The sequence below is a fragment of the Perognathus longimembris genome, chromosome 1 (genome assembly GCF_023159225.1).
Source record: "Perognathus longimembris pacificus isolate PPM17 chromosome 1, ASM2315922v1, whole genome shotgun sequence".
Classification (NCBI taxonomy): domain Eukaryota; kingdom Metazoa; phylum Chordata; class Mammalia; order Rodentia; family Heteromyidae; genus Perognathus; species Perognathus longimembris.
In genome coordinates, this window is record NC_063161.1 from 85,931,059 (window position 1) to 85,945,255 (window position 14,197).

The 14,197-nt window shown below is 46.2% G+C and overlaps 2 protein-coding genes across 4 annotated transcripts in view; one reads left to right on the plus strand and one right to left on the minus strand.

Moving 5' to 3' along the window:
- The window catches only part of Habp4 (hyaluronan binding protein 4), a 35,121-nt gene extending 28,911 nt beyond the window's left edge, over positions 1 to 6,210 (plus strand). For both annotated transcript variants that reach the window (XM_048331696.1, XM_048331686.1), the window contains 3 exons: positions 489 to 660; positions 4,509 to 4,694; positions 6,054 to 6,210. In XM_048331696.1, coding sequence (XP_048187653.1) covers positions 489 to 660; positions 4,509 to 4,694; positions 6,054 to 6,110 — 415 coding nt within the window. In that variant the 3' untranslated portion in view covers positions 6,111 to 6,210. The remainder of the gene's footprint in view (positions 1 to 488; positions 661 to 4,508; positions 4,695 to 6,053) is intronic.
- The window catches only part of Cdc14b (cell division cycle 14B), a 149,797-nt gene that overhangs the window by 27,271 nt on the left and 108,329 nt on the right, over positions 1 to 14,197 (minus strand). The window contains exons 13-14 of one of the 2 annotated variants that reach the window (XM_048331650.1): positions 11,828 to 11,887; positions 10,500 to 10,837 (exon numbers count right to left, since the gene is read on the minus strand). In XM_048331650.1, coding sequence (XP_048187607.1) covers positions 10,765 to 10,837; positions 11,828 to 11,887 — 133 coding nt within the window. In that variant the 3' untranslated portion in view covers positions 10,500 to 10,764. Of the gene's footprint in view, positions 1 to 10,499; positions 10,838 to 11,827; positions 11,888 to 14,197 lie in introns of those variants that run through there. The other variant, XM_048331657.1, reaches the window with a different exon arrangement.

Below are 14,197 nucleotides of genomic sequence, written 5' to 3' on the forward strand. Positions count from 1 at the left end.
AGGTTCAGCAAGATCAGGGAAGAGGGTTGGGAACATGGGCCTAGAGAGAGTCTATAAAAACAATGCTTAAGTTTTCTTTTTAAAACTCATTAATTTGAAGAGGATACTTACAAAAGGGTGCCTTTGTAGCACACTGAAAACTTGTGTCGGTGGTTCCTGTTTGTTTCCATAGCTTCCCCCCTTTTATTCCCATCATCTCCTGTTGTTCCTGATGCCATATGGAAGGGAGGTGCTGACATGTTGGTGCATTTGGGTGGTGATGCTCCTGGTTTTTATAGACTGCATTGACTATCGGAAGTATCTTAGCTGGCACCAATGGAAAAAAAAATGATGAAAATACAGTAAAGAAGCTTATGATTCATAGGTTTTCATCTGAGGTGCAGTATCACAAAATTATACTTTAAAACTAATAGTTATAGCTTTTTCTTTGATAAAGTAGGTATTTTAGTCCTGTGAAAAGATGTCTCAATGATTATGCATCTTTATAGAGTTCCTGAGTTGGAGGTCGAAGAGGAAACTCAAGTTCAAGAGATGACCTTAGATGAGTGGAAGAATCTTCAAGAACAAACCCGACCAAAGCCCGAGTTTAACATCCGGAAGCCAGAATCCACTGTTCCTTCCAAAGCGGTGGTGATTCACAAGTCAAAATATAGAGATGATGTAAGCAGTACATTTTGTACCTAGGGGTAATCTTTACTTTTTCCTTATTGGAAACAAAGTATTCTTATTTCTGCTTATGAGGATTGGGATGCTGAAGAGAATCTGAAAGTTAATATATTGACAGTGACATTTAAAAAATATATTTTATTATTATTGTAGAGGTGATACACAGAGGGTTACAGTTACATAGGTCAAGTAATGAGGCTCGTTCCACTCTACTCCTTGATTAGCATTTCAAGAGTAGTTGATCATTTTAACTATAGTTGGGGAATCTAGATTGTTATGTCTTTTTTGTATTATTTTAGCAACTTTGTTCCCTTTGCCTAACTGCAGAGATGTTCCTCAGGGTCTTGACAGCACAGTCAAGCCCTGGGCTGCAGCAACTGATGTGTGCTTGCTCAGGGAGTCCCTCTATTTTCATGGTTTTCACTGTTATTTTCTTGTGGGTGTATGTGCCTGTAGGCAGGCTCAAACTCAGGGCCTTGCTCTCTCACAACTAGAGCCCATGTCTCTAATTCCTACATTAGTTTTTTAAAAAATTTTATTAGATGCCTCAAGTTTTAAAGGGAGATGTTTCAGGAAAAACATCTACCAGCATATTTTGATAAGTCTGGCCCTGGGGTCATTTTAATCACCTTCCTTCTAAGTTACTGATCTTAAGGGTACATGAATCATTCCAATTATAGAATTGAGAGGTTATTCAGTAACAGCTTGACTGTCGGTGGTTTCCTGTTTGTTTTCACTGATTGTGTAGATAATGGTGATGAGCAAACTGTTCTGTGCTGGATATTCATTGAATTTCAGTTGGAAGCCCAATCAGTGTACCATGTAAATTTGTCTGTGTTCCTTTGTCAGAGTGTTTTCTGTTGCGGTGACAAAACACTTGAGATAAACAACTTGCAAGGAGGAAAGGTCTGTCTTGGCTTATGTTCAGAGGCTTCACTATATGGTGACTTGGTTCTCTTGTTTTGGGCCTTGTGGTATAGTACAGTACACAGTGGAAGCATGTAGCCAAAGAAACTGCACACCTCATTGTGGCTAGGAGACCAAAAAGGGAAGGGTCCAAACATTCCCTTCACAGGCCACAATGCCGGGCTAGATTTACCTCCCCTGGTGCGGAGATGCTAAGCTTACTTAACTCTTACTGCTCCCTCTTCACCCTCTCCCCTAGCCGCCTGACCTGCGGGCGGCCAAGATGGAGTGAAGGAACACGGGCAAGCCTCAGGTGCACGTGGCTGGACGAGACGCCTTCCTCCCTCCTTATACCCACCAGGGAAGCCAGGCACGCACGGGTCTCAGAGAAGCTTCAGAGAGCAATCCGTTTATTCAAGGGAGGGGCTAACAGTCATATAGCAATGATGACAAGGAAAGGGGGTGATAGACCAAGAACTAATGATAGGCTGGCGAGCTTGTCCGTCCAAGAGCAGCTCCCTAGGACCTCCCTCATGGGCTAATGTCACTTCCCATAGTACCACCCTCTGGGCTTGCCCACGAAAAGGGGGCACATGTGCTCACTGGTGAGAAGTGGGGGGCTGGTTTCAAAGCTACTCTTTCCGGTTCTGGACCCAGAAGGAGATAGGTGTGGCTAACTTCCACACTGCCCCAGGGTGGCGGGAAGGGCAGCGGCTCAGGAGCGCTCTCATCGCCCTTCCCCCAAGGCCAAGCTGAATCCCCAACACCACACCCCCAATAATCTAACTTCCTTCCACTAAACTCTCCTTCCTTCACCCCTCACCCCCCTCCCCCAGGTTCTACCATCTCCCAACAGCACCACAGGCTGGTGGTGGGTCTTGAAGGGACATATAGGACTCAAAGCATAACAGTTCCATTTGTATATTAGATAGTTGTTTTCTTTAGAGGCTCTAATATACAGTCTCTTCTCTACCTTCTGGATTGGACAGTCCATGGTCTAGGAAGTCTTACTACTAAGTTTGAAAATGCTTTGCCAAAAATGGCTCTTTAGAAATAGAGACCACAGCCTTACTATCTTTTAAATCACAGTGGGGTGTTTTACAAGCCCATTTGCTACCTGGGTTGGCTACTTTGTCTACTCCATGGTTCATTCTTCTTCTGGGCATTGTGAGTAAAGATCTGAAACAATTGTCATCAGGCTGTGAAACATGAAGCTGGAATAGCAGGTAAAAATAGAAGCTTCTTCCTAAATCCACATCAGATTCATGCTCCTGGCTCCAGGGGAGGTATTTGAAGCAACTGGGTTAGCTGAGTCATACAGCTTGGACTCAGTAAAAGCACGTCTTTGGTCTTGGTTAATCTTGTAGCATTTTAGATTTTAGTCAGATTGTTCTTATAACACGAGTCAAATTGTTGGGTCACTAGTTTATCTTGTTCTTGCCCACCCTAAGAAGCAACAAGTCTTGGAATAACATTTCTAATTTGCATGGAATTTTGTCTGCAAGGTTCAAACTTGGCCATCCAAGTAGTAGAAGCCTGGCCTTGGGTGGTGAGTGGACTGGTTCTGATGCACTGGGTTTCCTCTTGTGTTGGGGGGCAGCCTGCTGTGCTCATAGGACTTTCCTGCTGCTGCACTCTGAAGCTTGCCTTATTTTGCCTCTTTTTTTGTGGGTTTGTGCCAACGCTTTTGACTTGTTCTTTCCTTTACCTTTTTCAGCTTCAGGGGTTCATCTACCTAACGTTTCCAGCTTTGCTAGAGAAATACTTAAGAGTACTTTGGAGATTCTTATCTAAGACTACAGGCATGCTTTGGAGGCTTGGTTTTATGTAAAGTGAGGTTTTGTTTTATCCATGATTTCGAATTGAAATCACATGAAATTCTGGTGTGAACGAGGTGTGGTGGCTCACACCTATAGATTCCTAGCTACATGGGAGGCTGAGATTGGGAGAATTGCAGTTTGAGGTCAGTCCAGCAAAAAGTCCTTGAGATGCAGTGGTGCATGCCTATTACCTCCGCTATATGTGGAGTATAAATAGGATTGCAATCCAGGCCACCTGTATCAGAAAAGGGCTGGAAGTATGATAGAGTACCTATCTAGTAAGGCCAAAGTGCTGAGCTAAAACACCACTGCCACCATTTTTTTTTGAGATTTATTGCAACTCCTAACAAAGGAATTTTAACTATAGCAATTCTTTAAAAGTAGCTTTATTCCTTTGCACAGCATTGGCTGCAACTCTTAACCATACTTTGTTTTATGATTTCTATATATTTGAGTCAGAATTGTTTAATGTAAATCCTGCAGTTCTTCAACACATGGTGTTTTGTACAGTGAGCACCCACGTTGAAAAGAATCTCTCCATAAATTCTATTTCTAAAACGTGATTGTTCCTCATTTATCGTAGTATTTATGAATAACTCAGAAGACAGAAAATGCTTTTAAAATATTTGTATTAGATGAATGGAATTAGAACACATCATGTTAAGTGAAGTGTAATCCAAGCTCAGAGAGACAAATGGCACGTGTTCTCCCTGATATGCACAAGTTAGATCTAATATGCACTGGGAAATGACAAATTACCAGGATTCTAGATTCTAGTCTTAGAAGAGAATCACAAAGGTGCTATACCCAAGCACCTATTCATATGTATATAAAATAATACATATACTGAAACTAACTCAAAAATTGTATTGATTGTAGTTACTTATGTCAAATCTTAAATTTTAACCTGCTAAATGGAAAGAACTTTGGGCACACTTGGAATATAGTGAGTTCAAAGATTGACTAGGTGAATGTGGCTGTGAAATGAACAGAACTGCTTGCTCACAGTGCCACTTGGTCTGTCAGGTGTTCTGTGCTGTGTCAGAAATGCTCACTCCTTGATGGCGAGCTGAGTGAGTCAGGGACGTGGCTATGTCTGATGTCACTGTGTTTCAGATGGTAAAGGATGACTATGAGGATGAGTCCCACGTTTTCCGGAAAGCCGCCAATGACATCACATCCCAGCTGGAGATTAATTTTGGTAACCTCCCTCGTCCTGGACGTGGAGCCAGAGGCGGTGCCCGGGGAGGCCGAGGAAGGATCAGAAGGGCAGAAAACTTTGGGCCCAGAGCAGAAGTAGTGGTAAGTGGTTATCTTATACATGTGGCGTGCTTCTAATTTTGGGTTTCTCAGGCCAGCGTGAGCCTGATGTTGGGGCATCAGTCAGGGGCAGACCTATATCCCTGGCCCCAGCATCTGCCCACCATGAACTGGAGAAAACCTCACTTCTAGTTTGCATGGGAGGAGATCCCAGGCTTAAGATGGAAGCAGCCCCCCACAGTTAGCAGACTGCTAACTAACTGTGGTCAGACTTTATGCCCTAGGCCTGGGTAGTGCTATCAGGCTTCAAGGCCCTTTGGGATAAACCATTCCCATTCCCTCCATTGCTCACCCTGCCACCCAGCTTCTTTCCCTACTTCCCCATCAACACCACCTGTCTTGGAGCTCTTTACTCCACAGGCTTCAATGTGGTCATTCTTTGCTGGCTTACCCTTTGCTGACTACACCCTTCCAGCCTCACTTAGTAAGAAACTTAGTCATTTCTTAAATCCCATCTCCACATAGATTAGTAGAGTCTTTGAACAAAGGGCTTTTTTCCCCCCTCCATCCAGTAGGATTAATGATGAATATCTGCTTTTGCTCATTTCCCCAGTGCTGAGCACATACTGAGCTGTAGCCGCTCCATAGGTTTTCTGAGCAAATACATATACACACACAGATTCTGGCATGGTTTGTGGCCTGCTGGAGCCAACCCGTGTGCTTGCAAGCTGGAGCATAAGTGAAACCTTCTCTGCAGCCGGTCCTAGAAGAGATTCCCTTGTGCTGGGAACAGCCCATGAAGTGCATGTAATTTTTTACTTAAGCAAGTACAAAAAAAAAGTGTTTTGTTTTAATTTTCAGGTGCACTCAATGCCAGGGTTTTCTATTCCTATTCTGGGCGTAGAAATTGCATATTCACTCCTCTCAAAGATCACTGAGTGCCTGGAGGCAGCGGGCATCCTGGCACTCACCAGCTCATCTGTGCTGCTGCAGGCCCCACCACTCACTCAAGCACTTCCCAGAAAACCTTGTAATGCCTCATAAGTGTCCTTACTATGGGCCCCAGTTCTCCAGACATCTGTGATTGAAGTTTCTCACTTAACTCCGTGTTCCTCTTCCTCAAGCTCTGAGCTTCCCATGGGCAGGAACTGTCTGAATTCATCACGATGATCTTGGGTGCCCAGCCTGTGATAATTAGTTATGCTTATTAGTCAGCTCTATGCAGCAGACTTCCCTGGGCTTCAGTTCAGAGGTTTTACCTGCCTTGACAGCAACTGCATTCTCTCCCTCCCACTGTGAGCCCTGTCTCCCCTTGAGACTCATGCTTCTGGGGTGCTGGTGGTAGCTACAATGGGGTGCGTAAAAATGCAGTTTATTTCAGGTCTTTGTTTTCTTCTTTAGACACAAGACATTGCCCCTAACCCGGATGACCCTGAAGACTTCCCGGCTCTGGCCTGAGAGAGCAGCATTGGTGTACCTATGAAGAGACTTTTCTTGCTGTGGGGAAGAGAGCCAAACTCTAAGAACAATAGATGTTGCTTTTTGCGTGTCGTGTGAATTCATTGCACTTTTTTGCTCTGAGCAGTATTGGGTGACGAGTGCAGAGCAACCCCCAGTGAGTTTCAGGGGTAATGTCCAGAATGTGTACAGAGATTATAATGAATCCTCCACCAAAGTGTGGAGTAAGCTAAGCTGTAAGATATCTCGAGACTACTCTGTATAGATAAGTCCTATAGTATTACAGGAAATAGAACTTGAACTGTCCATTTAAAGCAGTCACAGCCTAGCATTCAGGGACTGTTCACTTGTTAATGTTTTACTCCTGAATTCCTATTTTCATGAAGCCAGTGATCACCATGCTGTGACAATGTAGTAATGGTGATTTAAACTACCTCGTGGTTTGTGTGTGCATACACACTTAGAATATACATGCATATTTAGAGTGGTTTTTAGGATGCGTATTAAGTATATGATTTAAGAATTATGTTATTCGCCAAATGAAAAGGTTTCCTAGCAGAAATGTATCCGTTTATCCCTAACACTAGTCACAATTCAGCAGCTGAGTATTTATAGAACACCTTGTGTGCATGAGCCAAGGCTCACCCCAGTTCCAGTGCTGCTCTTCTGTCTTCAGTGGAAGTTTGGCTTACTCACCCACTATGGTACCTATCCTTGGGAGCCAGGGCCATGCTCTCCCTGTGTGTCTTATCCCCCTCACACAGAGGCATCTGTGACACTGGAAAATGCCCCACTGTGCTGCTATTGGCCTGTCACACTTCTGGCCCTAGACCGTGGACCCAGGCCTGAGCTTTCCTACTGTGCTGCACTGTCTATGGTGGCTCTGAAATGGAACCTAAGAGCAAATAAAGGTTGGTATTCCCTCCAAACTTTGTGTATAGAAAACTGAATTCTTTGGGTCATGTAAGCCAGCAGGAAGGATATGATCTTGTTACACTGAATAATCAAGCAGAACCCTGAGACTTGTCACAGTCATGGATGTTTGCCTTGCGCAGAAGTCTGCTTTGGGTGCCTAGTTATAAAATGAATGAGTGCTAAAGGCATATTACCTGCTTGCCTTTTTCCCTTTCCCCTGGAGGTTTAGTCACCACAGTGAGCTGATGTGGTATGAAAGCTAGGTCATTTACTCAGCAGGTTTGATTAACATCACATTAAGTCAGTCCACCTTATCTTGGCTTTGAAGAATGGCAAAAACAAGATGCCTTTTATTTTGAATGATTTTTAAAAGCCTGTAGCCTAAAGCCAGGCATCAGTGGCTCATGCCTCTGATTCAAGCTACCCAGGAGGCTGAGGATCATGGTTCAAAGCTGGCTGGAGCAAGAAGGTCTGTGAGACTTTTACCTCCAATTAACCATCAAAAAAGCCAGAAGTGGGGCTGGGAATATGGTCTAGTGGCAAGGGTGCTTGCCTTGCATACATGAAGCCCTGAGTTCGATTCCCCAGCACCACATATATAGAAAATGTCCAGAAGTGGTGCTGTGGCTCAAGTGGTAGAGTGCTAGCCTTGAGCAAAAAGAAGCCAGGGACAGTGCTCAGGCCCTGAGTCCAAGCCCAGGACTGGCAAAAAAAAAAAAAAAAAAAAAAAAAAAAAAGCCAGAAGTGGAGCTACTAATTATGAGCACCATAACTCAGAGTACAGGCCTTGAGTTCAAGTCCAAGGACTGGCGTGGGCACATGCACGCATACGCACGCATACACACACGCACACCTTTGGCCTGTGTTTGCATTTTTTCCAAATACCCTGTACTATTGGTCTTACCTCATAGCCTGATGTGGCACTTTCTATAATGAGGTTTGCTCACCTGGATGATCTGGACAAATAGATGCTATTTTTATGTCCTTTCTAGATTGTGCCTACAACTTGAGTTGTAGCAAAGGGCAGAGAAAGCCTTGTGTTTTGGAACCTATATACTGGCAGAGCTTTCTAGATCAAAGTTTCCTGCCGGCCCTTTTCAATGGATAGATGTGGTCATGTCATGAGATCGGGCACTCTGGATACTGTATCTCTGGCTCATGATTGAAAACCAAGTAGATAAACCCCACAGGAGAAAGCCAGTCTGTAAGGCCCCATTGATCTCTCAGTAATAGGGCTCAGGCAAGTTTGAATTCTTAAACCCATGAGCTGATTCCGGAGCTGATCACTGCCAAGGCAGCAAGTGCAGACAGAGCTGGAATGAGGTAATGGCTGCCCCCTGCAGAGAGGCTGAGGTGCTGCCCTGACTGGATGAGAACCCGCACCTTCACCAGCCAAGAAGCCTCATGCAGCAGGTGCCTCTGCCTGGGAAGGCCTCTGAGAGTGGCTGGTCAGATGGTTTGAACACTTGGTCCAGTTGCCTTGTTAAATCACCTACAGCCACACCCTGCTGACTGGCCTTTTAGTATTTTCACCTTACAAGCCAAGCACCCCCCTGTATGGTATTGGTTGAGCGTCCTTTGAAGTTTGAATGGGGTTGGTTCCCATTACCTTGGGTCATCCAGATACGGCACACCATTGGGGTGGATTGTGAGCATTTCACATGTATGGGCAGTGCTGTTCCTTTAAACTACCCCTAGGGTGTCACCAAGTCCAAGGAATCAGCTGAGCCATATCTATGCCCTCTTCCTGCTGCTGCAGGCCTGTCTGTCTCTACTCAGTCTGCCACCTCTACATAAGCAGATTCACTTGGAGAGGTTTGCCCTTGTTCTTGCTGTGCCCTTATTTGGCAAGGATTGTGACTTCCCAGTTTCAGCTCTGCACCCTAAACCTTCACCCACAACAAGGCCTGACCTGTCAGAGCTGCCAATGTTCAAGCTGCCCCAGACAACCCAGATTGGCTTTTGTGTGAACTTGGCTTGGCCCCATGGTGGCCTATGTTTGTTTATTATGTGAATGCAGTGAGAAGGCCAGAGTATCTGAAGTATAGATGAAAGTGCAGGACTTCCTGGTCATCCCTGCCTATATGAAACCATTTCTGTCCTCAAAGAGGAACCAATGCGCTGACTCCTGGAACCACTGCAGCAGTGTGTCAGCCCTCAGGTGGCACACCCTTCAAGAACCACTCCACCCCAGGCTAGGCCACCCATCTTTGAGGTCTGAAAGATGACCTTCCACCCAGCTGTTGCCTCCCCTGCCCCTGCTGCAGAGGGACCAGCATGTCTTGGGTGCTTGTGCTATTCTGTCACCATTGTGTCAGCCCCAGGTCAGGTAATGGCCAGGATGCCAGGCAGTAAGAGAAGGAAACCGATGGAGACAGAGGTTCTTTCTCCCAGTCTCATACTCAGAGGAAGGGTCGTGTGTCCCTCAGCAGGGAACGCAGGGACACACTATGTACCATGTGCTTGTCTCAGCCACTCTGTCATGATGGCCACTGCAGACGAGTGCAGCAGTGGCACTTGGTAAGCCTTTCCTCCACATGGGAGGGAAGCAAGTGTGTGGGTTTACCTCAACACAGGTAGAAGTGGCAAAACGAGGGGCAGGTGGGACGTGGGGGGATAGAGACAGGGTCAGGTCAGTTCTCCTAAGGGCCTGGCAGTTGACCTTAGGCCAAAGGGGCTATTGGCTCTTGCTGCCTCTTCCCTGGCCCTTCCCACTGATCCGGAAAAACCTTGCCAAGGCCAGATTCCCCATGACGACAAAACCACAGTGGCTCCCGCACCCGGTGATACTGCAGGCATAGCAGGCACTGCGGGGTGAGCAGACCCAGTCAACTAGGGGCCCCAAAGTCCTGTTTCTCTGCAGAAATGCTCTGTGCAGGGAACCATTTGTAATGTTCTGGGAGAGAGGACTGGCATCACTTTGTGCATAAATCCCCACTGGAGGCTTCTGAGAGTTCTCAAACATGGGAGGCAGGGAAAATATTTCGTTGAGGACCACCATCCTGCTAGAAAAACCAAGGGCCTCTGCATACCCACACTGCCTCCTACCCAGCTGTGTTGGAGGCTGCTCAGACTGGAGCCACTGGCCTTGCATCAGAGCAATCATGAGGCAAAGTACATATAGAAAGTCCTAAATTCCTGAGCACATAAGTTCATCATATGAAGGTGGCTTATGAGGGAGGTAAACATTGTGACTATTAGAAATATGTTGCTTGGAAATATTAAAAGGATTCCCAGAAGGTAAAGGGGGCCTTGGTGAACTGACTTCTCTCCCACTCACACACGTTTTCCCTCACCTGGCATTTGTGTGGAAAGCACCTGGGGGAAGAGGGGTGTCCAGCTAGTGAGCCCACAGGTGGGCGAGTCATGCCTCCAGAAATGCTAAAACACTTGATATGGGGAGTGGAGGGCTTCAGCTCCCATCACTAGGCTCCAAAGGAGGAGGATTCTAGCAAAATCCCTAGTAGATGTGAGTGAAATTGCTCAGGGAGGCCCCTAGTGGATGTGAATGGAACTGCTACCAGGAAGGCCTTCAGCCTGGCACCTTCATCTTAGGATGCCAACCAAGACCACCTCAAGAAAGAACTTGAGCTGAAATCCTAGCGCTCTGTGAAGAATGAGGCAGAAACATTTGCAAAGGGGCTAAGGCTAGTCCAAGGAAACACTTAAATTACATGTGGAGAGGATTTCCGATGGGGAGTGCAGCGTTGAGCATCCAGGAGAGAGCTACTCCAGAGGCCTAGGCCCTGCGGATCCCGAGCCAGAGCAAAAGCCGGTCTAGAAAGGTTACAGCCCGAGACAGCCAACCATCACTGAAAAAGGGAGATGGCAGTTGCATTACCACCCTTAGCATCACTTTGAGGAGTTTCTGTGCCGGGGCAGGGGGACAGGTTCAGGTGTAGGTGGGCCAAAGCATAAGCACTTAAAAGAGAAAAGCAGGACAGCCACCAGCCTGCTCCATTTCCACTCTGCTCCCTCCACTGCTAAAAGGACACAAGACTCGTCTCTTCCAGGTGCAGGGACAATAGACATGGGCTGCAACCTCTGGGGTCCCTGGTCTTCTGATGACTTATGAGCCCTACTGCCAGCCAGGGCTGAGCCCAAGTCTGCACTCTCCCTAAGCACAATCTTTGCTCTAGTCCCTTCTGTCAGCAGGCCCCTGAGGGCTCTGGAGCAGCTGTGGGAATGCTGCCTGGCAGGAAATGTCGGTGGGTGGTGTGCTGTCCAGTGGTTGAGAATATGACATTGAGTAGGTGTGGGGCACCAGCTATGTCTGACAGGGTGCATTCTCTGGAGAGCCCTATGTAAGGAAGAATTGTCCTGTCTGAAGAGATACCTTGTTAGATACACACAAGATGGGGAAAATGGTGGGTTTCCTTCACATCAAAGTGCACACACCACCTCCTCCACCCTTTTCCCACTTGAAGTCTCTCTGTTTATATGTTTGGAGCCAGGCGCTGGTGGCTCATGCCTATAATCCTACCTACCTCAGCAGGCTGAACTCTGAGGATAACAGTTTAAAGACAGCCCAGGTAAGCAAGTCCTTGAGACTCTTCATCTCCAATTAACCACCAAAAAGCTGGAAGTGGAGCTATGGGTTCAAGCACTACAGTGCTATCCTTGAGAGAAAATAAATGATCAAGGACAGCACCCAAGGCCTGACTTCAAGTCCTAAGACTCGTGTGTGTGCACCCTTCCCCACCAATGTTTGGTCATTCTGAGACTGAAAGGGGCCACAGTGACTATCTAGGAGGCAGGCAGTCTATGCTGGGTCTGGTCCTGCAGGATAGGGGCATCCTTACCTGGAGATTTCAGTGTGGCCAGAGCACCAGTCATCCAGGCGCATGTCAGAGCCATGCAGACTTGCTGGCGAAGAGATGAGACATAGTTAGACACAAGGCAAGTTCACCAGGTATGCTACAGGGCTGGCATGGAAACACCTGCACACAGGGACCAGTGTCTACGGGGAAGGGAACAGGGGAGACTGTACATTGTCATGGTACTGCTGGAAAGCATTACGGCTGTGCTTTTACTAAATGCACTGCAAAGTGACTAGCAAATATTAACCGGTTGAACTGCCACACACCTTGTACAAAGAGATACTGCCACCTCCATTTGGAAGACGAAATAGGTCTAGGGAGGCTCACTGGGTCCAAATCATAGTTAAAGAGCAGATAGAACCAAGATTTGGACCCAAACAGTGCAGGCCCCTCAATCTACTCTGAAAAATCCTATCAATTGTGCTTTGATGCGGCATACAAGAAATGCTTTTGACCCAAAAATACTTGGGTCAGAATTTACACTAAGAAAATAACTAGCACGGGCTGGGGAATATGGCCTAGTGGCAAGAGTGCTTGCCTCATATACATGAAGCCCTGGGTTCAACTTCCCAGCACCACATATACAGAAAACAGCCAGAAGTGGCACTGTGGCTCAAGTGGCAGAGTGCTAGCCTTGAGCAAAAAGAAGCCAGGGACAGTGCTCAGGCCCTGAGTCCAAGGCCCAGGACTGGCCAAAAATAAAATAATTTAAAAAACAACAACAAAAGAAAATAACCAGCACTACCCAGAAAAAAATGCAGCTCTGAGAATATGCGCCCTGCACTCTAACCAGTAAAGAGGGAGCCATCTGTGAGGATGACAACAGGGAGACAAGGTTAAGTCACACATGGCATCAGGCATGGCCAGTGTTCTATGCAAACACAGTGCCCCAATAGTCCAATTACACAGACAGGCAAAGTGAGGTCCCAGAGCAGAAACAGCCAGAGGTAGTAATATGTACCTGGGACTCGCTGTTTCCACCTTGGCTGCCATCTCAATTAACAGATGGGAGCAGATGGGTCATGAAGAGCCTTTTTTTTTTTTTTTTTTTTTTTGGCCAGTCCTGGGCCTTGGACTCAGGGCCTGAGCACTGTCCCTGGCTTCTTCCCGCTCAAGGCTAGCACTCTGCCACTTGAGCCACAGCACCGCTTCTGGCCGTTTTCTGTATATGTGGTGCTGGGGAATCGAACCTAGGGCCTCGTGTATCCCAGGCAGGCACTCTTGCCACTAGGCCATATCCCCAGCCCCATGAAGAGCCTTTATCTCTATCAACAGCCTCTTAGCCTGGCCTCATACTTAAAAGAGACTCACCTTTAGTGGAGGGACTTTCACCTTTGAATCAAAATTGTACTTCTTCTAAATGCTTACACCACTACAAGTTGTATAGACTTATGTACCTAAAGTATCACATTCAGAAGGACCAAAAATTCCTATTAAAATCCGTCTTTATCTACCTATAAACATGTGATAAAATAATTTATGGGAACCTGTGCACCTCGCACTGCCTTAACCACTTTGTATATACGATCTCATTTAATTCTCTAACTGCTAAAATAGGAATCCTATTCTCATGTGACTGAAGGATCAGAGAGAGGATTAGCAAATTATCCACATGGTGATGTGACAATGCTCTGCAGGAATCTATAGAGCCAGGAACTTGAGCAGCATGCATCCACACTGCATAGCTTTGGTAGACATGAGCCCTCCAGTGAAAACTAGATAGCAGTTGGCTTCCTAGGAAACCAGCCCTTCACAGAACTCATGAACTTCACTGGACTGCTTGGCCTGGGCAGACTGCATGAGCTGGTGTTTAGCATGTGTGAGTCACCCAGCACAGTCTCAGGTGCTTCCCACACAGGGCAGCACCTGCGGCTTCCACACAGGTGAGCAGGTGCCTGTCTATATGTAAGGCACAGAGAGTGACCTCAGGACAAAGCCACTTGCTGACACCATGATGCTGGAATTGCAGCATCCAGTGGCGAGGGGATTTTCTGTGTAAGCCACCCCAATCTGTGGGATTTTTGTTACAATGGCTCTTAACAACGAATATAAAAGGGCAATGTCTTGCTTCAGGTTTTAACCACTGCCTGCCATAACTCCTAATACCCCGTAAGTGAAAACAGTAAACAAAAAGGCTGTTTAATACTTTTAATTACATGATTATAATTATACAATTTCCACTACTCAGTATTTTGTATAAAACTAGTTACACAAGATTTTCAAATGCGACAACACATACCAAACTACACATATATGCAAAGTTTACAAGGCATCATGAAGCTTTTATCTTAAAAATACCTTCAGGAAAATAAACATTCAATCAGTTCTTTCAGCTTTAAAAATATGATTAGA